We start from the raw sequence: 27,448 nt of genomic DNA, 5'->3' as shown, positions 1-27,448 counted from the left end.
GATCCTTCAGGATGTTTGGATCCAGGATTTTGGGTTTGGCTTATGCTTAACTGCAGGTCTCTATATATTCCACTCAAAACCTTTCCTGCCCTTAGTAAAAAGTTGTGAAGCTGAAGCCGAATATGAAATCATTGTATTTTCTGGAACACCTTTCCATTTAGTTTTCTGGGCAAAGGATTTAATGAATGGAACCAGTGTGAGGCATCAGAAAATCTCTGGAAAGTTTCATGAGGTTGTCTCAGGGCGAGTGATTACTGAGCTGCCAGGAGGAGTAAAGGTGAGAGAAGAGCCCTTGCACAGCTCCCCTCATCAGGGCCCGTCTGATCCCAGGCATGGAGACAACAAGAGCCACCACCAATAACTGGGATGACCAAATGAGGCTGGGCCAGGGGGAAGAAAAGAGGACAAAAATGATGAAGGAAATGATGGAGGAGGTGGAGAAGGAGGAGGAAGAGAAGGTGGAGGAGGAGAAGGAAGAGAAGAAGGAGAAAGAGAAGGAGGAGGGGAAGGAGGCGGAGAAGGAGGAGGACAAGGAGGAGAAGGAGGACAAGGAGGAGGAGAAGGAGAATGACCAGAAGAAGAAGAAGGAGAAAGAGGAGGAGAAAGAGGAGGAGGAGAAAGAGGAGAAGAAGGAGAAAGAGGAGGAGAAAGAGGAGGAGGAGAAAGAGGAGAAGAAGGAGAAAGAGGAGGAGAAAGAGGAGGAGGAGAAAGAGGAGAAGAAGGAGGAGAAGGAGAAGAAGGAGAAGAAATGTTTGAAGCTTCTGACATGAACCAGATATCCCCAAGCCCAGCCTGTCCCCAAGCTCCTGGTGCAGTGTGGATTAAATCCCACCCCAAGGCCCAGGGCTGAGAGCCATTGTGCTCAGAGAATTCAGGGAAGGTTTGCTACCTACTAAAAAAAAGTAACTTGAAAATGCAGCATGTGTTTTGCAGTTCTCTTACATTCTAGATTTTACATCTTAGATATTTTTTCATTGAAATAAATCCATCTACTTCCAAGCACTAGGTGTCTCAAGAGCATCTGAGTCAGGACCTGGGTGCTCCAAAGTAACTGTTAAAGGACTTTAGGCTGATATCAGAATGTTCAGTGCTTGAGACACACAAGTCTAGAGCTGAGTAATTTTCATTTATTTCATTCCCTGGATACAGCTACAGCTGGGGCCAGGTGACCTTACAATGTATGGAAATTTTAGAATAAGTCCCTTAATATTTAATTGGAAAAAAATTAATAACTTTATTAACATAATTTTTATTGAAAAAAATAGCACAGAATTCATCAAGTCGGTTAATTTACTGAACCTGTTCTCTTGTCACTTTTATAAATCTTATTACAAATAAAAAACCTGGCATGTATATTCATATATTCACGACTGACCAATAAAGTGGATGAATAAGAAAGGAAAATCCATTGACTAATTTCCTTGAAAACATATTGTATAACTCACAGGAGATTTTACAAATTAAACATTATTCAAGTAACCTCATTGAGAGGACTGTGGGCATTTTTATCTGTACCATAAAAGGTCTTGATCCAGTTTTTCAAAAGCATTCAGGGGATCAAAAAATACATTTGTACATCTCACAGTATTTTCAAGGCATTAAAAAGAGTTAGGGACAAAACCTTCCCTGAATTTGGAATTTTAGTGCTCTAGAAATAGATCAGTGCATGGCATCCTACTGAGGCAACCTGAAGTAATTATAATAGTTACAGTTAAAATAAAGTGATTATGGAATCTCACGTGTCTGGGTCTGTGCATGATTAAAAGTTTCTTAAACTTTCAGCATTAGGAATTGAATTTGCCATGCTTTGGTCTAGGAACAAAGGTAAGACATTTTTGTTCTTTATTTTGCTTTTGAAGGAGGAGGTATTTGGAGGATATATATATATATATATATATATATATATATACATATATATATATACTGAAAAAAAAATTCTTAGTGGGATCTAAGTAATGTAAGATAGTTCCAGAAGAGTCTCTCCTTCTTTCCCCATTTTTGTAGAATATCAGAATGGTTTGGGTTGGAAGGGACCTCAAATCCCACCCAGTGCCACCCCTGCCATGGCAGGGACACCTTCCACTGTGCCAGGCTGCTCCCAGCCCCAGTGTCCAACCTGGCCTTGGGCACTGCCAGGGATCCAGGGGCAGCCACAGCTGCTCTGGCAATTCCATCCCAGCCCTGCCCTCCCTGCCAGGGAACAATTCCTCACTCCCGAGATCCCATCCAGCCCTGCCCTCTGGCACTGGCAGCCATTCCCTGTGTGCTGTCCCTGCATGCCCTGGAAATTGTCTCTCTCCAGCTTTCCTGGGGCTCCTGCAGGCCCTGCAAGGCCACCCTGAGCTCAGCCCAAAGCTTCTCCTGTGCAGGTGAACAATGCCAGCTGTGCCAGCCTTTCCTGCCAGCAGAGCTGCTCCATCCCTCTGCTCATCCTGGAGCCTCCTCTGGGCTCTCTCCAGCAGCTCCAGCTCCTCCCTGTGCTGGGACACTCCAGGGCTGAGTTTTCAATCTCTGCATGCCTGTGTACAATATTTGCCTGTGACAAACAAACATTTCCTGGAAGTGGCAATGGAAGATGCTTTCACTCCTTACCATCCTCTTTAGTGCGGGTGAAAATCTGCTCGCTCCTCACTCCATCCCCAGCTCGGGTAAAAGCCAACACCTGGATGCTGTAGTTGGTGTATTTTTCCAGGCCATCCAGTTCCAGGGAAGGCTGGGTAGTAGTGACATTCTTTATCTCTCCCAGCTCTATAAAACAAAATAAAAAATAAAATAAAATAATAAAATAATAAAATAAAATAAAATAAAATAAAATAAAATAAAATAAAATAAAATAAAATAAAATAAAATAAAATAAAATAAAATAAAATAAAAGTGGAGTTATTGCCAAGTTCACTCTTCTTCCAGGTGTTGATACCTGCTGTGGAAATCTCGGGTGTCCCAGACAAGGAACGCTTCATTATTACAAAACTGCAATGAATTGTAATGAATTACAATTAATTCATTTATGTCCTGACCTGTTTCCACTTGAAGTGGACCCATTTTTCATTTTCAAACTCCTTTTTTTAAACTTAAAAAAAATACTATGATGAAGAGAATTGAAGAAATTCTACAAGTAATGAGATTTTTCATAAAGAACAGATAACAAGAAGAGATTATTATGAAACATCCCCTAAAGAAAAAAACAAGAACGTCGGTTATCTTCATAAAGATTTTCTGGTTATGAGAAAGACCATTTCTCATAAGGAAAATGAAGAAAATGTCCCCTTTATTTTAAAATATGCAGCAAGTGCTGCTGTGAAGCACTTGATAGCAGCAATAGTGGCTAACAATAGACTTAAACACAGTGAAATCAGATTTACTTGCAAAAAGATGATGCACTTCATATTAATCTTTTTTTTTCAGCAAGTAAGAAGTACAACCCATATGGCAAAAAAATAAAAGCTTTAAACATATTTAGGGCAGCAAATAAAGTTGAATAAATAAAGAAAATCCAGTTTTAAGCATGGCAGGAACATCATCTTTTTTCATCATGTTGTGAGACATCACATAGGAGCTTAGATGTGATAATATCCACACAGGATCTGATCCAAAACTACAGGCATCACTATAAACACTTAATTTTATGCCCTACATGTTTACATTTTTTCTGTATGCTTCTCATATATTTTTCATCTTAATTTTTAAAGGAATTGGTGGTTGATTTCCAAATATTTTTGAGTCTACCATTACCAGCAGGGCCTCTGGGTCACATTTCCACTTTAAATTCCCCTTTCCACACTAACAGAGGCCAGGATTTGCACAATTGCAGGTCACAGTGAACTGTGGTTCTGCTAGATGAAAGCAAAAGAAGGGAGACAGTTGTGAAAAACCCACAGGGCAAGCAGAAATAAAGTCATGTGCATTTTAAACTTAGTAATTTGTTTAATTTACAAGAAAGGGCCACACATGGAATTATTATCATGCAATAAATTGCAGATTAGTGAAGTATCACAATTCTCCTTTGATCCTTTCACTCGGTCTCAGCTCTGGAGCCTATTTCCCCAGAAATTATGCTAAAAGTACAAAATACAACAGAAAAAGCTGGCATGGAAATAAGCTTTTCCCAGAGACGTCCATCTCCTTTTGCCCTCAGCAAAAAAAAAAAAAATCCTTCTTTTTTCCTCAGGAGAGGAAATGCATCCTATGAAAAAATAAGTGATAGCATATCGAGTAGGCAAAGAGATAACCAACCAAATCATAGTGAAAATCAGGTTTGGGCTGGTTTGTTCTAGATCCATGTCACCATTCTTTAAACAAAACCCAACATTCTGGACTCTGTAACAGGTGAAATTTGCTCAGGTCGTGTTGGGGACCATGGGAGGCCTGGGGAGTTTTGCAAACCCATGGTGGGAGCCTTCCCTGAGGTTCCTCCAGGCAGCTTTGCTGCTCTGTTCAGCCTCTAGGAAAAACTGCTCCCTCACAGGTAGACAAAGTTTTCTCTAAACCAAAAAGAAAAGGGAGTCCAATGCCTTCACACCAGAGAGAAAATGACATAAAGGCCACACACAGCTTTTTACTTGGTGACAGGTTGGTGTTTCTCACCTCCATCCAAGAGGTTGGCCCAGTAGATAACCCTGAATCCCTGCAGGATCCCATTCAGGGTTTCCTTTGCCAGCGTTGACCAGGAAATGGAGATGGTTTCTGGGGACGTGGCAGTGGCTTGCACATTCCCTGGAGGGCAACTGGGCACTGGAATAAGACATTCACCATTTTAACACAATGAAAACAACTCAATATTCATCTTTTAGCTACCCTTTATTTTTCCCTCTAGCCCACCACACAATATTTAATTACCATTACACATTTTAACAATGCAAATCCTTTATTCTTGTTGCCATCCACGTTTCTGCAAGTGCAGCTGTTTTCCCTGGAATGACTTTTGATGTACTGTTTCCTTACTTGCTGACTTCTCTTTTAATAGGCTTTTTGTTGCTTCTTTTGAAATATAAGTGTGTTCTGACACTGCAATGTGTAGAACATTCTGTAAGCAAATTAAACATATTTTTTAAAGTTTGCAGCCAATTTTGCAGCTTTGTGAACAATTCTGATGTCCCTTTAATTTGGTGGAGGGAGAGAAAAGTGGGCACATCTTTAAAAAACATAGGAAAAATGGTCATAATATATTTTTGGTGATATTTGAAAAAAACTGGGAAAAATCAAACAAATCTGTTGGCCATTTAGTGTCAAAGTACTACAGCAGTATTAGTAACTGGCACTGCTTTTAAAGCTCATGGCATATTTAATTCTAAGAGGGACCCAAAATTGAGTGACAACCAAAAAAAATTTCCAAGAAAAGCAAGCATGCTGGATTCTGAAGGAAAAAAAAATTCCATTTATTATAATATAAAATATTTCTGTGTGAGCACGCTGCCTTTTGAGGTCTTGCAGCAAGCTAAGCCTAGAAACATTTAGAGTAAAAAAAACCCTATCAGACTTTCATTAATAGCCTGCCCCAAAATCTGTGGCTCTTGAGGATTTTAGATGTGTGATATCCCATTTTGTCCATGCAGAAGTCAGATTCCAAGCTGGCACTGGTTTCAGGACACTGATGTTGATTTACATAGGTGAAAATCTGACTTGCATGGCCTTTAGGATTATTATTTGCTGTTATACTCCTCTAAAATACTGAACTCTTTGTATTGGATATGGGATCATTCTCTTTTTCCACTAGAGGACTCCCTCTCATTGTTTGAGAAGTACTTTTTATGCAGTTAAAAAAAAAAAAGAAATCTATATTGTTCCTTGGATTAGACAGGGTGAATTTTGCCTGAAACAGCAATGATTTTTCTGTCATTGGATATCCTTGAAAAAAAACACATCTCTCTTAAGATTTACAAGACAGTGCAGTACAAGAGCTCTGGTTACACAGCAGATTCATTTGAAAACAGTAGTAATCCAACAAAAAATACAATATTGCTTCACCTGTTAAGAGTTTCACTTCTCAAAACTATGATGAGATCACTCTGGAGTAACAATGAGATCACTACAGTTGCAAATATGTCAACACCAGAGAATTTGGCTTATTAATGAAATTTTTGCTCTTAGTCAACATCATTCACAGCAGGATATATCACATTAGTAGAGTTATTTTTATTTACCTGGTAAAATAAATTCACCCTTGCAATGAAAATCAGACAACCTCATTGAGCAGGCACCTTTCTACCTAAAGACTGGTCTTTATCATCCCTACTTTCACCATCACTTATCAAGTATCATCCCTACTTTCACCATCACTTATCAAACAAGAAATGCAACAAGATAAAGACATAAAATAACAACAATAACATTAATAACATGTCTCATGAGAGCTGTTTGCCAAGGACCCACCGTCCTCAAGAGTGGTGGTGATGATTTCCTGAGAAGAAGGTCCAATCCCAGCCCGGTTACAGGCCTGTACCACCATGCCATACTGGGTGAATTTTTTCAGGTTGTTCAGTGTATAAACCTCACTGTCCCCGGTGGTGTCGATGCTGATGATGTTGAACTGGAAGTTTCCCCCCGCGCTGTACTCCCGATAACCTATCTGGTACCCACGGATAATTCCATTCTGCAAGTGCTTCTTTGGAGCCTGAACAGAAAATGGAAAGTTGCACATTAAATGTACGCATCCAAAGTCAAGTTGTTTTTCCTAAAATTATTGAAAAAAAAAAAGTTTAACTTTTATTTTTTTTTTACTACTGAATGCAAGTCAATTTCTAGGCAACAATTCAGAAATGTGAAACAGCAACTTTTTACAATCATATAAATTTCACACAATGACTAGGTTGGAAGAGACCTTCAAAATCATCAAGTCCAAAAGGTGTGTCTTTTTTCAAATCTGTGCTGAAAGGCCTTTAAATGGGTCATGCACAGAAAAATCCAGTACAGAGACACTTTGAGTGTGAATTTATGACGTTTTGTTCTCTTTTCAGGTGAATCAATCCAAGCTGAGTTGATAAGGGTATATTTGCATTCCAGGCCACCATTCACTACTAATTATTTTTGCAAGCAGCCCCCACCATTCACTGAACCTTTAGGAAGGCATTTATTGATCTGTGCAAGGCAGTCACAGGAGTTTATTCAGTCCCATGCATTAGGAAAATTTTATGCTGTGCTTTGAAATATGCTTCTGTTCATTCAGTGTGTAGTGTGGAAAGATGATTAGATAATGAGTGCTGAAGGCAACAATGATTTGGATAGCAGAGATTTGCATACTGAATAGCTGCAATGTATCTGGCATTCAGGGATATGGACAGCACAAAATGGTTGGCCATAATTATGTGTCACATTTCTCAGTGCAAGATTCCCTGCTCCTGACTTGTGGAAATCATTTGTGTGCTCTGCAATATAAAATGTGGTCTAGTGCAAAGCAGAGATTTTCAGCTCAGGGAAAAAGCCTGTCATTGAAAGCAATACCCACAAAAATTATATTTAAATAGTATTGGACTAATTTACATATATGATAATGTTCCTGCCTGATTCTTTATCTATATGAGGCATAACTAGTATATATATTTCAGTATATATATTTTTATATGCATCTTAAGGCACAGTTTGTAATCCAGGAGCAAAAAATCTCTTTGCAATCTTCCAAACCTCTTTCAAGCTCCCAACAGATGCCTACAAGCTCATCTGTCCCACTGCCCCACAGAAAAGGTCTTTGTGATGCAGTTTATCAGCAATGGGTTGGACTGGCAGAGGCAGCAACTTCTGTTGCTTCTATATCCCATTAAATCACCTGAGGAACAGATTCTCAAGAAAAACACTAATTTCTGCCACAGGACCTGCCTGTTTTGGGGTGTTTATAGTGCACTGGAGATGATAAAACCAGGGTGAGATTTGGATTTCATCCACTGCCATCAAAACCATTGCTCTGCAACCCTTTCCCAAATTTAAAATGTGTGTCACTGTATGCAACTGCTTGACTGAATAATCTCTTCATATGTTTTTTTTTCTCCCTCTTGCCTGAGAAACAGACACAGCACTTGAAGTGATGACATAATTTCAATTCCCACTGTATCACTCTGATAAGATGTAGCTGATCAAATTAGCAGATTCAGAGCTTGAGATCCTTGCAGGTCACACAGCAGGGAAAAGGATTGTGTTTTGGTAATCTAAGAGTTTAATTGTGTCCCATTTGAATATTTCTCTGGGGTTTTTGGTCAAAAACTTGTTTTAGAAACATAGAGGTCATTTTATTATCAGAGCCCTTTGTAAGTGTGTTACCTATTCTGGATAATTCCATGGCTTTGTTTTCTTCGAATGCAGAAGGAGGAATCTTTAAGATGGGAGGGAAACTAAGGTCAGATTTTTGTTGTTGTTTGAGTTCAGATAAATTAATAGAATCACTGAATGTTTTGGGTTAGATGGGATCTCAAAGATCATCTAGTGCCACCCCTGCCATGGCAGGGACACCTTCCACTGTGCCAGGCTGCTCCAGCCCCAGTGTCCAACCCGGCCTTGGGCACTGCCAGGGATCCAGGGGCAGCCACAGCTGCTCTGGCAATTCCATCCCAGCCCCTGCCCACCCTGCCAGGGAAGAATTTCTTCCTAATATCTGATCTGAACTTGTAATTTTTTCAGTGTGAAGCCATTCCCTGTGTGCTGTCCCTGCCTGCCCTGGAAATTGTCTCTCTCCAGCTTTCCTGGGGCTCCTGCAGGCCCTGCAAGGCCACCCTGAGCTCAGCCCAAAGCTTCTCCTGTGCAGGTGAACAATGCCAGCTGTGCCAGCCTTTCCTGCCAGCAGAGCTGCTCCATCCCTCTGCTCATCCTGACTGACAACAATTTGACTTCCATACAAACAGGTTGAACAAAGCAGCCACAGCAGCCTCTTCACTGGGAATTCTACAATTATACTTTCTCACTTTGAATTGGAATAAAATTACAAACTTTGAAATTTTCATGAACTTCTTCAGAATTGTTTTCAGTCAAGGGATTATTTTCTTTAAATAAAATATTAAAATTAAACTTTTTTTTCCCCACCACTTGGAAACATTATACAATATAAAACAAACTCCAAGTCACTTCAGGGAAAAACATTGAAATGTTCCGCTTCACAAAAATTCCAATGTTCCTTGTTACTATGACCTGAAAACTTCATTTTGAGTTGACTTTTTGCACACATGAGTCATTTGATAAATATTCCTTCTGGTGTACAGACACATTTTTGGTAGAAAATTGAGTGAAATAATTTAGTGTTCTTGGGGAAAAATATTGTGAACCGTGTCAGTAGCCATAGAACATTATGGAAAAGTAAGTTTCAGTCTGTACACTTTCAGCTTTTTTCACAGAATTCAAAATTTTAAAGCAGAGTATCAGTAACTTCCATAAAGTATGACATTCTATATTTTTTGTGTGTGTAAATAGGAATAAAGAGGAAAAGGAATATTCCCCATGTCTAAATTTAATGGGTTAATTTCCTAAGCTAAAGTACTACATGAAAAAAGAAAGAATATTTTCATGCTCTTTTCTAAATGAGTATTCCTGTTCAATTCCCATTATCTCTGCACCAGTTTAAACTACCAAAAACTGTGAGTTTTATTTACCAGTTCAGTCTGAAACCCAGAGTCTTATGTGGACACAGAGATATTGGAGTAAACAAATCACAGACCAACACAACTTTGCTTGACTGGGATTTTCTAAGAGTGGACTAAGACAAAACTTTAAATGAAGATTTACAGGTGAAACAAGCTGCAGAAATGGGATTTAATACAAGATGAAAGATAATCCATGTGGTATTCCCTGCTCCTTTTGCTGTTATTGACACTGTGGTTTAATAAAGTTTAATGTCAGCATTAAATATAACCATGGTTTTCACCACAATCCTGTTTGTTCAATGTCATCATAGCTTTTCATGGCTAAGGCTCCACATGCCTCCAAAATAAAAACTACCAAGGTCAGGTTCTTTTCTTGTTTTTTTTGGCTTCCATGACATTGGATGGATCTCTTATTTATTCCTAATTACATTTCATTAGACACTCAATGAGCGCCTTCTCCACAGCATTGTAGGGACCTACCCAAAAGTTAGGATTCAACATGGAACAAAACTGGATTATGTCTCCCTTAATAAAGGCAGAACTACATATGCTCTAACCCTGCCCAGTGACTTCACCTTAAGCTCATTCCAAATTGTGAAAATCCCTCTCTCCCTTCAGCTCATGAGACCAGGCTAATGAAGTATGTATTCAATATATGACTCATTTCTGTGAATATCTTGTTATATTAGATACTGAACTTTGCTTGACAAGAATTCTCAAATCAAATTCCAAACACGATCTTCAGAACATAACCCCCGCACCTCATTTAATATCCTTCAACATCAGGCAACACCCAGAGCCCAGGACACACTCAGTTGTACTTGAAGTGTCCTTGAAGTACAAATTGAACTATATTTTAGGCAGTTATTGAAATGTAGGGGTGGGAAATCTGTTTGTCCTGTAGCTGCCTGTTCACATCTGCATCTATAAAATTTAATGGCAGAAATTCACAAACAGCAGCTTTGAATTCCATAATGGACCAGTGGTGCCCATCTTCTCTTGCTGCTTTTAAAAACATCCCCCAAAGTGAACTTCTGAAAAAGTAAACAAAGCCTTTCAATCTGCCTACCCATAAATCCATAAAAACAAATTCAGGCATAGAAGCTTGAAGATTATAGTTGACTTCATCAGATAGTCACAGTTCTTAAGTAGTTTTAAAAAGAAAAAAATACTATTAAGAATTTATTTCAGTTGTTGAGAATCACTGTACACCCTTGCATGGCTTCAAAAATTACTTCCTTTGCTCTACTGACTGTGTGTTGGATTTAAATCCATATCTTCTCTAAGTTCATTGTTGTGTTTCACTCCAGGTAAGCCTGTGTCCACACAGCTTTTGGTTCTGGAAACCATTTGGTGAAAAGCAGCACTGACATAAATTTAAGATGTGGACAAGATCCAATCATCAGCATTGCAGATTCAGAAGAGGTTCTGAACCTGCCTTTTAACTAACTGGCTTAAACCTACAATATATTCATTATTGTGCAATAAATAACCAATCACCCACAATTATTTGGTTAACAAGCAGATCCTCACTGCTCCTGACTTTCTGAATAATCCATATAATAGGACAAAAGCCACATCACCCACATTTTCAGAAGTAATTAACATCAATATAGAAATTAATAATAATAATTATTAATTATTATTATGCCACTTCCGCTCTTAATATTACATATTTAAAATTGTAAATATATGGAATTATCAACACAATATACAAGCAGTATATATCATGAAACCATTTAAAACATGGTTTAAGTACCTCTGGTATCATACCAAAGCATTTAAAGCTTTCTGTCATTGTCAGAATACCTGGAAAAACCTAGAAAAATTGAGCCACATGACATGTCAGATTTTTAAATTATATCAGCTGATGATATTTTTATATTAATAACTCTCTGTCAGTGCTCATGGACTATACTGAGACTCTCTCTCTGTGCAGCAAAAATCTGTCCCAAAGTCTATTCCAGTGGTTCCAATGGAAAGAAGATCCCTTTGGTTCCAATGGTTTCTGGGGAAGTTTTACCCAGAAACACAGTGAAATTTTCTGAGTGTTCATTTTCTAAACATGTGTCCTTATCTCTGAAATCAGAAAAAAAGAAGGAAATGCAAGCAGCTGCTACTTTTACTCTCCAATGGAAAGCTTTCTTTGCATGATGCTCCCTTCAGTGGCAAATATTTGAAGATTTGTTGACAAAGGCATCGGCAATGTCTCTCCTAAATAAAATAACCAAAGTACAATTGTTATACTACTCCCTTGAAAGCATCCAAATACTGACAGAGCTTATTCTGTCTGTGGATGTGTGAGTATTTACCTTCCAGGTGACTCTGATGCTCTGTGAAGATATAGGCTCAAGCTGCACATCCTGAGGTGGACCATCAGGGGCTGGAAAGAGAAGGAAAATGCATCAAAAGTGGCCCTCCCAGCCCAAGGAATTCAGCATTTCACATAAAATGTCACCACCTTTACACCCCAGCATCACAGAGGTTGGAGTCAGTGCCACATGGAAAACTTCACCAAACAAAAAGCAGGGCCAGGAATCTTCTGCATTCAGGTGTCATCTCTGGCCAACAGCAAAATACACCATGTGCCAAAACATACCAAGCTGGTAAGTGAAATGAACAGAATAAAATGAATAATAGTGGTTCTCTTGGCTAAAGATACTCTCGCAGTGATGTCTCTGCATATCTGGAGATAGGCAAGAGGAATTTTCAGCAGCCACAACCCTGTGGGTGATAGAAAAGCAGCAGAGTTCATCCAAAGCAGGTGAGCCAGAAGCTCCTAATCCAGACAGAAAAGCAGCAGAACCCATTTAAAGAAAGTGAGCCAGGAGCTCCTAATCCTGCTTTCAACTTGTTGCAAACATTCCAGTGGGATCCCCTTTGTTCACTGGAAACTGAGCACATTCAGTCCAATATCAGATATTCTACACAAAATCCTTCACACTTTACACTCTCCCCCTCCCCAGTAAGAGTTCCAGCCTGGAAATCCGACAAAAAAATAACTTGTAGGTGGGAAAATCTTCTTTCAATTCCTGCTTGAGCCAGGGAAACTTTCATGGACCATCAACACGGTGCCAAAGGTGTGCAGGAGGCTTTAAATGTGAATGAAAAAAGAAGGAACCTCCTCATCAGCTGGGCAGCTACAAAGCAGATCAGGATCAGCTGGGATTGAACAGAGAGATGTGCAGTAAATTGCTTGCTCAGCGAGGTAAATCACTGCAAAGGAAACATCTGAGGAGAGGGATGGAGCCACCTCGAGCTGCTGCAGAGGGTTCCCTTGATGCAGAATACGGCCTCAGTAAAAGGTATTAAATTAGGTTTAATAGCAGGACAAAGGAAGGAAAGCAATGAAAAGGGTGAGATGGGGCTGTTGGAGGTGGAGCAGCAATAAATGACAGCTGTGGTGAAAGGAACCAGAACATTTTGCTTGAACTGATGAAAGCAGAGACACAGAACACAGCCTACAATATGTTTAAGTTATTAAATATGCCCTATTCTCTTCCATTCCTGACTGTCCTTCATATGAGAAATTCCCAAAGCTTGAAAGAACTTTATTTCCATTCTTCTTGCATTAATACAAAGGAAGGAGAAGAGGAAAAAGTCCGCTGGCAAAAATGAGATCTCTATGAATTTTTTGAAGCCTGACCTTGATTCTGCCTTCCTGTTGACAAAAATGAATGCCACTCCTCTGGGGTACATTAAAATGTAGTGGAATTTGAGCCAAGCATTTGATCCTAAAAATGGACTTTAAAATCTGCCCCCAAAAATCCTGACTTTTCCTCAAAAGACCCCATTTATTTTTTTTTTTCACAGACCTGAATAGTTAAGTGCTCCCAGCACACCATAGGGAGATGTTAAATAAGAATTTGTTTTACATACTTAAAGTCATACAGAGTTTGTGGCAAGGACATAAAGAAAACCCAGATATCCCCATTTCCTCTATTGATTTCAGTATTAGGCAATGGCCATAATGCTCTTTTTTTTTTCTGACAGGCATTGGAGCAAGTGTGTATTGGCATCTATTTTCCAAACATGAGCTAATTGGGGTTGTATGGAAATAAAGATGCGGTCTGCAAGCTTTGAAATTGTTCCATCCTTACCTATCCTTTTGCCACAGAGACCTTTTACAGGTTTCTTTTTAATAGAGATATTTCTTTGCAACATGTGATACAGAATCTGCCCCCCTTTCCAAGTTGCTTGGTTTTTATCTTGTATTTCTTGGACCTTTACTTTGTTCCCTACTCATTAGCTTCTCTCTCATCCCCTGCACCCATGCTGTTCCCCGATGCCTGCTGTAAAAGCAGGGAACAGAAGTAAACAGTGATCAAAAAAAAAAGATGTTCCTATACTTTGTGCATCCCCTGAAATAAAAACCCAGGAGAAAAACATCACAAACTCTGCCTAAGCCTGACCTCCTCCCTCCCAGTCCTTCCCTAGGTAGATCAGTGACTTTTTGAATACAGTTCCACACTGATGGTCTTTTTCTACCAACGAACAGCTCCTCAAAAGACAGTGACAAAAGGATCATTTATTCTGAAACCTGGTTACAAAGAGCTGAATAAAATGTGATGTTAAGGTTCCACCCTGCTCATGGGGAAGCTGTTTTTTTATTCCAAGGGCAGCTGCTGATCCTGACAACTTAATTACCAGTCAGGAAAAACTTGGCAAGTAAAAACCATTCCAAGCATGGGTGAAAAAAGCCAGCATAAGAGAGCTGATCCAAGGCTCAGCCCTCTATTTTGCACAAGGAAGGATGGGCATTTGGGGGTTATAGATGACTCTGGCTAGAAGAATGGATAGTCTGTTTTCTCCAGTGATTTCACAGACTATTTTCACAGACTATTTTCTTTGCACAAAGGAAGAGAAAATTTCTGATAAAAAAATAAGTACTTTTCAATCAAACCTGTTCACTGTTAAATCTGTTTACTGCATGCTTTCCTTCTGCTGAAATGATAAAACAAATGCAACTTACATTGTCTCCAGCTTATTCTGCTTTCCACTGTGAGCCCTTTTGTGATGTTCCTACTCAGAAAGTCCCTCAGAACCAAAACCGTGTTGTCCTGACAAGGATTGTGTTTTTATTGTAGGAAATTCCCAGGGAAATTAAGTGGGAATTACACAGTTGTGTTCATACGACCTGAACTAAAAACCAGTCTCTGAATATTAAAATCCAAGACCAACATGAATCTTAAAGAGAAAGGGAGTTTTCACTGCCAGGACACTGTCACCATGTTGTCATCTCTAAACCTCAAAGAAGGAAGCAGTGCTGACTTAGCAAAAGGTAAAGGAAGGCAGAAATTCCAGGTACATGACAGTGGCTCCAGTCACCAAAGGGACAATGCCCACACAGTACTCCTGGTGCTGATGCAAGAGAATAAAAGGTTACAGGTAAAAATAAAGGTCAGATTTGATGACCTTGGAGGTGTTTTCCAACTTAAATGATTCTGTGATTCTGTAATACAACAGAACAAAGATCAGGGGAACGACATTAACAAGTGACAGCCAAAAGATTTAAAGAGAGACCAGAAAAATAAATGGTGGGAGAGTTGAGTGAGGGAATATTCAAATGGCTGGGTTGAGTAAGGGAATATTCATAGGAAGAATTGATTCATGTAGATCAACATTCTCAAAAGGGAGAAATTTAAATTAGTTACCTACATTAATATCTAAACATGTAAGGAAAGCCTCAATACCCACAGGGGAGGCACCACCACTAAAAACAGGATGTTGCTGATTGAGTTGCCTCACTGTAGATACAGGTATCTTATTCCCAACAAGGAAAATTTGCAGCACAATGTCTTCTTTGGCCACTAGATGCCACTGAACAGCTTTAATTACAGCCCTGCACAATGAAGTTGCAAAAGTCTCGATGTTCCATGGGAATAACTCACTATTCATTTTGACACAGCCACAGTCACATAAGCAGCATTTCATGCAACGATTCCTGACATCAAAGAGAGATAATTCCCACAGAATTTCGAGGCTGCAAAGCCAGGTCATACCTGCTTCATCAGTGGTGATGGTGAGCTCGTTGCTGGCCTCGCTCTTGCCGATGCGGTTCTTGGCATACATGCGGATGTTGTAGGTGGAGGACGGGTGCAGGTCGATGATGGTGGCTTGGTTTAGCTGAGGGGAAACATCTCTGGTTCTCTGGACAGAATCCCAAGAGTCTGTTTGATAAGAAATCAGTAGAAATAGACAAATCAATGGTGGTGTTAATGTGGGTGATAAAAGCATGAAGTTAAATTGTTTCATGCCACTGCTGTGTTAATCCAGAAAACATATTTTGATCCAAGCAAATCCAGCAATCCCTCCCCTTCCTTGACAGCACTCCTGACTGCTCCAAGAGTGCTGCTGGGAACAATGGGATCTTAGCTCTGGGGTCATCAGCAAATCCACAGAAATAGCTAGACTTTGAGGAGGTGCTGAGAGCAGCAAATATTGCCCAGCTTTGTGAGCATGATTTCTTACCTTTGGGGCATTGGAACAACCACCCAAAAATGGGAGTTGCTGCCCCAAAGGGATCTTCACTCAGTGAGAGAGTTGATTGTGCTCAGAAAAAAAAAAACAAACCGAAGGAAGGGAGTAAAACCGAATGGCCCAGGAGAGACCTCATTGCTCTCCACAGCTCCCTGACAGGAGGGTGCAGCCAGGTGGGGACTGGGCTGTTTCACTTGGCAACAAGTGACAGCATGAGGGGACACAGCCTCGGCCTGGACCAGGGGACGGTCAGCTTGGATATCAGAAGGACTTTCTTCACGGAAAGGGTGGTTAAGCATTGGAAGCAGCTGCCCAAAGTAATGGTAGAGTCCCCATCCCTGGAGATGTCCAAGGAAGGCCTGGATATAGTACTCAGTTCTCTGGGCTGAGTGACAACATGGGCATTGGGCACAGTTTGGACTTGATGTGCTTGGAGACCTTTTCTACCATCACGGATTACATAATTCTCTGAAAGTTATACCAGAAAAAATGAAAAATTAATCGTGGAGAAACACCCTGCCATGGAGCACTCCCAAAAATAGAAATGCCAACACCAAACTTCTGCTACAGCTGCTCAGTATTGACACTGGGGGAAGCAGCCTGACTGGAGCACAAAGTCAGCCAGACCTCACCCCTCTGACACCAAACCTTAGCATCAAGCCCTGGGAAATATTAATCTAACTCAGGGCAGGACCCAGATCTCCTTCCAACAACGTTTAGAGTTGTTATGTTAATTAGTCCAAGTTCTACTCCCCTATTGGTTACTTGTGTTCCATATATGGTATTGTCTCTAGAATGTTCCACCCAAGACTATATATTGTTACCACTCCCTTGTTTCTGGTCTTTGCAGCTTATCCTTTTGCTGTGATGGGCTCCTGGACAGCAACCCTGTTTTTATTTCTCATTATGAGTAATTTCCTATTCAGGCACTCCACTGTTCCTGCTCTTTTTTCGTATTTTGTGCCGTGTTCACCCTGAAGTTAGAGGACCCAAAGATATGTTGCAGCCACCCTCACTGTGACAGAGCCCTGTGCGGCTGCCCAGTAGGACCAGGAGAGCCCCAGTGCTGCTTCGGTGCTGGGTGCACTGATTTGGGCACTTCGGCTGCACAGCCCTGCTACAAAGGGCTCTCTCCCAGCACAGCTCTTTCCCACCCGGGCTCAGCGTGCGCCTTCAGTTGGCCTGCAGAGAGCAGCCACAGCCCTGCCCTGCTGGCCCAGCCGGCAACTCTCCCTGGGGCTGGGGCTGAGCATTCCCTGCTCCCAGGGCACTCAGGGCCGCTGCCTGTGAAAATACATCGCATTTGTGGCCTTGTGGCCCCTGCTGTGCCCAGAGCCCTGAGAGGCTTTGGCCACGCTGCCACACACCAGCCCCAGCCCCACAGTGCAGAGCCCTGGCTTTGCTGGCTACGCTGCACCAGGAATTGGGCACACAGACAGGCCAGGGACTCGTGGGCAGCGGCTGCAGGAGCGGCAGGAGCCCGGGCACCAGGGGTGACCCTCAGGGCTCTGCTGGGAACTGTGGCTCGTCCCTGCCTTCAGCACTGACAGCTGGGGGCACCGAGCGCGGCCTGGGCGCCTTTGGCAGGCATGGGAAGCCGAGCGGGGCAGGGGCAGCAGGCAAGGCCGGGGCCGTGCACGGGCACCTGGCCGGGCTGCAGAAGTGGCACCACGAGAGCCTCCTGCGCTGCCACAAGGCCGGGGCCCGGCTGCTGCCCCTGGCTGGGGCCGCTGCCTGAGGCAGCCGCTCCTGCAGCTCTGGCCTGGCCTCTGCGGCGCCACGGGCACAGAGGCCGGGCCGGGGCTCGCTCCCTGCTGCCCGCAGGGCGCTGCCGAGGGCTCCCCGCCCGCCGGGGCCGGGGCCGGGCGCTGAGGGAGCAGCGCCGCCATTGCTGCCGCCCTCAGGGGCTCTGAGGGGAGCGCGGCTCCCGCCAGCCCCGCTCCGCCCGCACAGGCCACACCAACATGGACCTTGAGATGAAATTTCCATTGCTAAACCCAATTTCATTTTTTACCTTTTACAGTAAAGCAAGCAAGCAAGCAGTGCTGGGTGGCCACGGCCTCCCTGCTCACGCCACACTCATGCCACAAACCTCTTACAAGTTCGGCAAAGTATAGATACCGTTTTCAGGCCTACAAAGCATTTTCCAATGTCTTTAGTTAGTCCAAATGAACAAATATCAATAGGCTGAGATCAGCAATTTCATCATCTTTCCAGGTGTTCCTTGGCTGCCTGTCGTTTTTGTGATTGTCTGGAGGGAGGCCTTACATTGGTATCGGCTACATGATTTTGTTAAGTGTATCAAGCTTTATATTATACATAAGCATTTAGTTGCTTTGTTGCAATATCTCTTAGCTTTACCATAACTTCTTTTATTTTAGTCTAAGCATCAGTTTCCTGGTTACTTCATCTCTTTCACTCTACTAGACTTCTTTTATTTCAATGCTTGATTTAGCTATTAGTTCAGAAAGTTTCAAAGCCGTTCTTTGCATCTATTTTTGACACAGCAGATACAATGACTGATTAACAGAAATCACAAAAGCTTTTTTCACAGAGCACAAAGAGTACACTAGAATTGAGTCAGTGCCCTTCCCAATGCACCCGGACAGCGGCCCAAAGGGCTGGGCTGGGCTGTGACAATGTCACCCCTGGGCCCAGTTGTGTGAGATGTGACACTAAACCCACAGGCTATAGTCTAGTTGAGATAAAGAAACGAGGGGTTTAGTCTCCTTGCCATAGAAAACCATTTTTGATTGCACTAGTCTGTTGTATACTGGGCTCAAAAGACATAATAAATACTAAAATGATAAAATTAAAAATCCATGTGGGTCAAAAGTCATAAACATCTCTACTGACAAATGGTTCAATAAAAGAAAACCTATGCTGTAAAAAATTTGCCCAGTTCTGTCACTTGTTGCTCTTCTCTTTTACAACTATTCAATTTGTTTCCTGTGCTCTTCTGTATTTTGGAAACATTGAAGCCAAACTGAGCACCATCAGGGAAAAAACCAGCAGCTGCCTCCAAGGCTTCAGAATGGCTGTGGAGCTCCCAGAGGACTCACACGCTTCAGCCAAGCACAAAAGGACCTCTCCTTTCCCAGGCTGCATGGCAGCACACAAGGACTCAGCTCAGAGTTCCTCCTGATTTCCTTGGCTTGCCCTGCATCATTTATCCAGAACCGCCTCTGGGAGCAGTGACTGAGAGGAGACAGATCAAGTGTGCTTCTGGATCATGGATTTTATGTCCAATTTCCCCCTCCTGGCACAGCTTTGAAGTGCCAAGCTGCAGCTGGGAGCACACCAGATGTGCCCCAGGCCTCTCCTCTGGGCAGGAAAGTTCTCCTAGACCAAGGAAAAACGGGGATGGGGCTTGGAGCCACCTGGGATAGTGGAAGGTGTCCCTGCCCACGTGGCACCATGCCATGAGGGAGAGATGGCTCTGCCCCAGTTCAGGGGCAAATGAGACCATGGCATGGCAACAGAGGGATTTTGTTCAGCATTAAGCATTGGATTGTCCAAGAAGTGTGAGGAAGGGAGAGAGAAAGAAAGAGGAAACTCCTGTCAGAGAGAGGAGACGCAGAGCAGGAGATCATCAGCTGCAACTCCATCAGCTGTAAGGCCCCTGCCCAGCCCAGCCGCTGTGTGCTGTAGAAGTTGTACGCACTGCAGCAGTGACTGCACAGCTGCTTTCTGCTGAGCAGCCCCGGGCAGGGACAGGGCAGCAGAGGGGGCAAGGCTTCAGCCACAAGCTCAGCTGCCAGTTCCTTCTGCTGGATGTTGTGTGTGCAAAGGAGAAGTGCAAATGGGCAGGAGAGCCTCTGCAGCACCTTCCCAGGCACAGCAAGGCCGGCAAGGAGCAGCCCTTGCTCCTGGCCCACGCCAAAGCCGCGCTGCCTTTCTGAGCCAGCGCGGCTGCCGGGCCACGGGCAGCGTCCCAGCGGGGCTGTGCTGGCTGCGCTGGGGCGGCTGCACAGCCCTGCTGCAAAGGGCTCTCTCCCAGCACAGCTCTCTCCCAGCCGGGCTCAGCGTGCGCCTTCAGTTGGCCTGCAGAGAGCAGCCACAGCCCTGCCCTGCCGGCCCAGCCGCCAACTCTCCCTGGGGCTGGGGCTGAGCACTCCCTGCTGCCAGGGCACTCAGGGCCGCTGCCTGTGCAAACACATCGGCACCGCTGAGAGACAGCAAATGACACCTGGCCACTCTGTTCCTGTGCCTTACAAACTTCATTAGAAAATACACAAATTCTTCACTAATTGGAACTGTTCTCTCTTTCTTTGGTTATTTCATGGGAAATTATAATGTATCATAATTACAACATGTTGTATATTTATGTCTTTATATCATAGACTGTAATATAAATATACAATATGTAATAAAAATAAGTTCCCAGCTTTTATTTATTTATTAACTTTTATTTTCACTTTAGTATTCTTGAATTCTTCTTTTTCTTCTTCTCCTTATTCTAGCTACTCCTCTTCTTTAAATTCTAACTACTCTTATCTGCTTCTTCTAAGTGTTTCTAAATTCTATTCTTACTCCTATTACTATTCTTCTATGTATTTTAAAATTCTAAATCTTAAATACCCTTCTTCTATTTTTAAATTCTTACGACAATTCTTCTTATATGTATTTTTAAAATTATTCTTGTCTTCTCTGTCTTCTTAGTTTTCCTCTCTGTGGTCTTATCTTCATCACCTTGGTCATCATTGTCTCTGTCTTCATCGTCTTGATCTTCTATGTCTTGGAGAGGTTGATGCTGAGAGTCTTTTCTGGGAGCCTCTGCTTTGTGCCCAAGAAATGGCTGCTGTACCTTCCAGGCCCGGGGCCGGCTGTGTGTGGGGCGGGGAAGGGGAAGCTTTGGGCTCCTTGGCTGGGCATTTTCCAAGCCTCACTGCCCTGGCCTTCATACCTCTGCCTGGTTCACTTTTGCTTGGCGTGCTTGGCTTGGTTGGCCCATCCCAAAGCTGTTCCCTTCCCTGGCTTGCAGGAGCTGCAGCAGCAATCTCTCAGCCCCTCCAGCTGAAGCCAACAGCTGCTGCTCCCACACCAGAGCAGCGGCACCGGCGGCAGCGGGGCCGTCCCGTTCCAGCCCCAAGCCTTGGGGAGCCGAGGCGGGCAGAGGAAGCACAGCCAGAGACTCCAGCCCGGCTGCCGTGTCTGACCTGGACAGGAGGTGGAGCCCAGAGAGCTGCCAGGGCTGTGCCTCCTGCTGCATGGAACTCCTCCGTGCAAGCTCCACTTCCCTCAGCGTGAAAGCCAGTGCCATCTCGCAGCCCAAGTCAGCAAGGGGAACATTTCTTCAATGTTTCCCCAGTCTCCAGGAATTTTGGCTCATTTTGGAGCGTCCTCTGTTAAATTTGTCTCAAAAATTGAGACAGTTGTGTTCTTCTTCGTTATCTTTCTCAACTTTGTCTTCATGGTCCTGTTTGTCTCCATCATCATCTTCATTTTCACTTCATTGTCTTCTTCATCTTCTTTGTCCTCTTCATCTTCTTTTTCATCTGCTTCTTTATCTCCATCTCTTTTGTCTTCTTCATCTTCTTCATCCTTTTCTCACCTGTTTCACTCCTCTGGCCGTGGCCTCAGGCAGGGACAGAGGAACAGCCCCTGCAGCGCCCGCAGCGCCCGCCTGAAGCGGGACGGACGTTTCCTAAAGGGAGCCAGCTGCCCGTGGCAGGACTGAGCTCCCAGCTGGCCAGGCCAGGGGCTGTGTGGGGCAGGCACCCGGCTCTCTCTCCCTGCCTCTGGCTTCGTGAAGGGAAGAGAAGCCCCATGTCCCACAGGGAGTTGGCCTTTCACGGGCATGAGTGAGGCACGGAGGGGCCCTGGGCTGTGCAGCTGTGGTTCCTGCTCCTCAACCCAGGCCTCATGAGGGATGGGCACTGGGAGCCCGTCTGCTGCAAAAATTCTCCAGTTTAGTTCTTGGTCTTCTGGATGCAGCTCTAGGATGCTCATGTCATCCCTCTCTTCTTCCTCTGGGAAGAAGGAAGCCTTAGTCCCGATGCCATGGTCACTCTCATCTTCACAGTTCTCCTGCACAAGCTCCTCACAGCTATGATCTTCTGCACTGGAGCGTCCTGAGAGTCTGCTGCCATTCTCTCTCGTTATGTCTTGGCCAATGCAGGCTTCCCTTTGGGAGAGGTCTTGCCCAATGTATTCTTCCCTAGCAGAATATTCGGCACAGCTGATGATCTCTCCTCCAATCAGCCCTTGCCCAGGGTATTCTTCCCAGTCGGAGAGGTCTCGGGAGCTGTTGACTTCCCCCTGGGACAGTCCTTGCTCAGGGAAGTATTCTTCCCAGGCACCGTCTTCATGGTGACTTGCTACTTCTCCCCGGGACACATCCTCCTCTGTGCGCTCTTCCCAGTCAGAAAACTCTTCCTGGGACACCTCCTGTTCAGGGCACTCTTCCCCCTGGGACACATCTTCCTCTGTGCACTCGTCCCAGTCAGAAAACTCTTCCTGGGACACCTCCTGCTCAGGGCACTCTTCCCCCTGGGACACATCTTCGTCTGTGCTCTCTTCCCAGTCAGAGAGCTCTTCCTCGGACACCTCCTGCTCAGGGTCTTCCTTTTTTTCCCACTGGGAGAGCTCTGTCTCGATGGCATCTTTGCACTCTTTGTTGTCCCCAGCCAAGCTCCCATCCTCGCTCTCTTGCACTGCCCACACTGAGGCTGATGCTGGCCCCTCCTGCTGCTGCTGTCTGGGGGCCTGGGCTCTCAGCTGGGCAGGCTGGGGGCTGGGGGGGCTCTGTGGGGCAGGCACTGGCCCTTGGCTGCACGGCTCCTGTGCCGGGTGCTCAACAGGAGCCCCACAAGGGACAAGCTCCGGGATCCCTTCTGCCAAAGAAAATCTCATAGTGTGTCCTGTGACAGACACCTGGGACAGCTCTGGCTCTCTCACCAGGAAAGGCTCCAGATCATCCAAGAACTGCCACCATTTCATTTCTTCATCTGAATCATCCATCCTCTCCACCTCTGCCTGTGCTGCTGACCCCACTGCTGCCTCCTCCAGCTGCTCCCTGGGGGCGTGGACTCCCAGCTGGGCAGGCCAGGGGCTGGGGGGGCTGTGCGGGGCAGGCACTGAGCTCTCTTCCCTTTTGGCTGTCACGAGTGATTCCATTTTGTCTGCCAACTGCTGTTGAAGGGCATGGACTTCGTTCTGCTGCTGCTTCAGTGCCTGGAGCTCGTGCAGCACCTGGCTCAGGACCTCCCTGTTGGTGTTCTGCTCCATGGCCCTCTGTGGGGCAGGAGGGATGCTCTGCGGGGCAGGCACTGATCTCTCTTCCCTTCTAGGTGCCACTGCTGACTCTCTTACAGCCAAGCTCTGTTGAAGGGCAGCCACCTGCTGCTTCAGTGCCTGCATTTCCTGCAGCACCTGGCTCAGGGTCTCCCTGTTGATGATCTGGTCCGTGGGACTCTGTGGGAAAGGAGAGGGGCAGGGCAGGGCAGGCGCTGCCTCTGCTGGCACTGCTGCACCCACGGGGCTGGGAGAGCTGGGCTGTGATTCTTCTACAGCCATCTGTTGTTGAAGGGCATACTCTTCCTCCAGCTTCTCCATCAGCTGGTACATTTCAGTCAGTCCCTGGATCAGGATCTCCTCGGTGTTGTCCTGATCCTGGCATAGTGAAGCCAGGCTGCTGGTCAGGGTGTCGGAGGGGACACTGGATGAGCTCTGTGTCCCTGGCAATGGCAGTTCTTCACTGAAGACAGAAGAAGCTGCTGCCTTTACCTCCTCAGGAGTGAGAGGCTTGGGCAGCTCTTCCTTCTCATGAGCTGCAGCTGGGGCAGCAGCTGCTGGCTTGGCCTCTGTGGGACTGCCCGGGACAGGGGAGGTGCAGGGCAGGGCAGGTGCTGCCTCTGCTGCCACCTCCATGCCTATGGCGCTGGCAGAGCTGGGCTGTGTTTGTTCTTCTACACTCAACTGTTGTTGGAGGGCATACTCTTCCTCCAGCTTCTCCAACAGTTTGTAGATGTCCGTCAGTCCCTGGATCAGGATCTCCTCATTGATGTTCTCATCCTGGAATAGTGAAGCATGGCTACTGGTCAGGCTGTCAGAGGGGACACTGGATGAGCTTTGTGTCCCTGGTGATGGCAGCTGCTCACTGAACAGAGGAGCTGCTGCCTTTACCTCCTCAGGAGTGAGAATCTCAGGCAGCTCTTCCTTCCCAGCAGACATGGCTTGGGCAGCAGCTGTCGGCTCGGCCTCTGTGGGACTCTGTGGGGCAGGAGAGGTGCAGGGCAGGGCAGGCGCTGCCTCTGCTGCCACCGCTGTGCCCTCGGGGCTGGGAGAGCTGGGTCCTACCTGGCGACAGGGCTGGGGCTCCTCCTCACTCAGGGGTCGCAACGCTCTGTCCCACATCTTGGAGCGGATGTCCCTTCTCCATTGGCACAGCTCCTGACTGCTCACATGCTCCTCCTGTTGGGACAGCTTTTGGTCATGAACATCTGGCCATGGGCACAGCTCTTGGGCTCGGGCATCTGGTCCTTGGGACAGCTCCTTGTCACTGCTGTCTCTCACTTGGTTCAATTCTCATGCTCTGCTGTTTTTCCATTGGGGCATGTGGGAGCACACATCTTGTTCCCATGGTGAGAGATCTTCATACCTCTCACCTTCCCTCTGGGAAAGCTCTGGGACACTGTCCCAATGAGAGATGTGGGAGTGCAGCTCACCCAGTGAGAGGCCTTGCCACCTCTCACCTTCCCTCTGATCTGGGTCTTGCATATTGTCCCATTGGGAATCCATGAGGAACTCACATCTCTCGGTAAGCACAGCTCATGGCATCACTCATCTTCTTCCCATCCCAACTCCTGCTGCTCACTCCCATCTATTTCCCATTGTCTTATCTCTTGGGCTGTGACATGTTCTTCCCATTTGCACGCCTCTTGGTATATCTCACCGTCTTCTGCCCAGCTCCTACAGCTGGTACAGCTCCTGGACTATGCCAGTTTCTCTCCGTTCATAGAGCTGTTCATGTGTGTCATTGCTCTACTGGGAAACCTCTCAAACTCACACGCATACCTGGCATAGGTACAGCTTTTGGCTCCTCCTGGCTCCCCGATGGAAAATTTCTTGGACTCTCAGCACTTGCTGTTGGTACCTCTCTCTCACTATCACCTTTTCCCAGTGGGAAAGCTCCTCGTCACTGTCACCTTCCCACCGGGAAAGCTGGCGGTCCATTTCGACAAAGAGCCTCTCCTCCTCCTCAGTCTCTGTCAGTGGCAGGACTGACCTGACCACTGCCCCTGACCACTGCTCGCTGGGGGCCTCCAGCCAGCTGGGCAAGGGGCTGGGGACCGGGAGTTGGAGTTGCCTTTTTGCTCGTCGCTATCGTTGTCTGTCGCTGTCAGCCTCTATAGCTGTCGGCGTCCAGCACAGACAGAGCCAGGGAGCTGCGTCCTGCACAGAGAGCGGCTCTCCTGGCACTGGGCACAACAGGGCTCTGCGCCCCTTAGACACCCTCAGCCAGGGTGGGGCTCCCTGATGTCACAAGGCTCTCTGGCCAGCATCACGTCCCACATCACAAAGGGCCCCGACACCGTCTGCCTGTGTCACAAAGGGCCACCCCCGGCAGCCCAGCATCAGTGCAGCAGACAGCGAGTGGCTGGGAGCAGCCCCCGCACTTGTGGCCTTGTGGCCCCTGCTGTGCCCAGAGCCCCAAGAGGCTTTGGCCACGCTGCCACACGCCAGCCCCAGCCCCACCGTGCAGAGCCCTGGCTTTGCCGGCTGCGCTGCCCAGGGCACCAGGAATTGGCCGCACGGAAAGGCCGGGGAGTCGTGGGCAGCAGCTCCAGGAGCCACAGGAGTCCGGGCACCCGAGGTGTCCCTCAGGGCTGTGCCGGGCACCGGGGCTGCTCCCTGCCTTCAGCACTGACAGCCGGGGGCACCGAGTGCGGCCTGGGCGCCTTTGGCAGGCACGGGAAGCCGAGCGGGGCAGGGGCAGCAGGCAAGGCCGGGGCCGTGCACGGGCACCTGGCCGGGCCGCAGAAGCGGCACCACGAGAGCCTCCTGCGCTGCCACAAGGCCGGGGCCTGGCTGCTGCGCCTGGGCTGGGGCCGCTGCCTGAGGCAGCCACTCCTGCAGCTCTGGCCTGGCCTCTGCGGCGCCACGGGCACAGAGGCCGGGCCGGGGCTCGCTCCCTGCTGCCCGCAGGGCGCTGCCAAGGGCTCCCCGCCCGCCGGGGCCGGGGCCGGGCGCTGAGGGAGCGGCGCCGCCATTGCTGCCGCCCTCAGGGCCTCTGAGGGGAGCGCGGCTCCCGCCAGTCCCGCTCCGCCCGCACAGGCCACAACAACATGGACCTTGAGATGAAATTTCCATTGCTAAACCCAATTTCATTTTTCTACCTTTTGCAGTAAAGCAAGCAAGCAAGCAGTGTTGGGTGGCCATGGCCTCCCTGCTCACGCCACACTCACCCCCCAGACTCTTACAAGTTCGGCAAAGTATAGATACCGTTTTCAGGCCTACAAAGCATTTTCCAACGTCTTTAGTTGGTCTGAATGAACAAATATCAATAGGCTGAGATCAGCAATTTCATCATCTTTCCAGGTGTTCATTGGCTGCCTGTCCTTTTTGTGGTTTTCTGGAGGGAGGCCTTACATTGGTATCAGCTACATGATTTTGTTAAGTGTATCAAGCTTTATATTATACATAAGCATTTAATTGCTTTGTTGCAATATCTCTTAGCTTTACCATAACTTCTTTTATTTTAGTCTAAGCATCAGTTTCCTGGTTACTTCATCTCTTTCACTCTCCTAGACTTCTTTTATTTCGATGCTTGATTTAGCTATTAGTTCAGAAAGTTACAAAGCCATTCTTTGAATCTATTTTTGACACAGCAGATACAATGACTGATTAACAGATATCACAAAAGCATTTTGAACTGAGCACAAAGAGTACGCTAGAATTGTGTCAGTGCCCTTCCCAATGCACCCGGACAGCGGCCCAAAGGGCTGGGCTGGGCTGTGACAATGTCACCCCTGGGCCCAGTTGTGTGAGATGTGACATTAAACCCACAGGCTGTAGTCTAGTTGGGATAAAGAAATGAGGGTTTTAGTCTCCTTGCCATAGAAAACCATTTTTGATTGCACTAGTGTGTTGTATACTGGGCTCAAAAGACATAATAAATACTAAATTGATAAAATTAAAAATCCATGTGGGTCAAAAGTCATAAACATCTCTACTGACAAATGGTTCAATAAAAGAAAACCTATGCTGTAAAAAATTTGCCCAGTTCTGTCACTTGTTGCTCTTGTCTTTTACAACTATTCAATTTGTTTCCTGTGCTCTTCTGTATTTTGGAAACATTGAAGCCAAACTGAGCACCATCAGGGAAAAAACCAGCAGCTGCCTCCAAGGCTTCAGAATGGCTGTGGAGCTCCCGGAGGTCTCACACGCTTCAGCCAAGCACAAAAGGA

The 27,448-nt window shown here is 45.7% G+C and overlaps 2 protein-coding genes across 4 annotated transcripts in view; both read right to left on the bottom strand.

Moving 5' to 3' along the window:
* DSCAM (DS cell adhesion molecule) overlaps positions 1-27,448 on the bottom strand; it is a 465,664-nt gene that overhangs the window by 81,958 nt on the left and 356,258 nt on the right. For 2 of the 3 annotated variants that reach the window (XM_064406016.1, XM_064406023.1), the window contains exons 15-19: positions 15,560-15,727; positions 11,870-11,940; positions 6,370-6,610; positions 4,585-4,731; positions 2,593-2,748 (exon numbers count right to left, since the gene is read on the bottom strand). In XM_064406016.1, coding sequence (XP_064262086.1) covers positions 2,593-2,748; positions 4,585-4,731; positions 6,370-6,610; positions 11,870-11,940; positions 15,560-15,727 — 783 coding nt within the window. Of the gene's footprint in view, positions 1-2,592; positions 2,749-4,584; positions 4,732-6,369; positions 6,611-9,633; positions 11,772-11,869; positions 11,941-15,559; positions 15,728-27,448 lie in introns of those variants that run through there. The other variant, XM_064406025.1, reaches the window with a different exon arrangement.
* On the bottom strand, positions 21,597-25,444 carry LOC135295145 (titin-like). The gene is made up of 4 exons (XM_064411243.1): positions 25,056-25,444; positions 24,339-24,452; positions 24,165-24,251; positions 21,597-24,053 (listed from the first exon to the last, which is right to left on the bottom strand). The coding sequence occupies exons 1-4, from the start codon at positions 25,212-25,214 to the stop codon at positions 21,597-21,599; spliced, it is 2,817 nt and encodes a 938-aa protein (XP_064267313.1). The 5' UTR covers positions 25,215-25,444.

The sequence above is a fragment of the Passer domesticus genome, chromosome 2, assembly GCF_036417665.1.
Source record: "Passer domesticus isolate bPasDom1 chromosome 2, bPasDom1.hap1, whole genome shotgun sequence".
Lineage (NCBI taxonomy): Eukaryota > Metazoa > Chordata > Aves > Passeriformes > Passeridae > Passer > Passer domesticus.
Note: the sequence above shows the minus strand (reverse complement) of the source record. Positions and strands in the feature narration are given on the sequence as shown.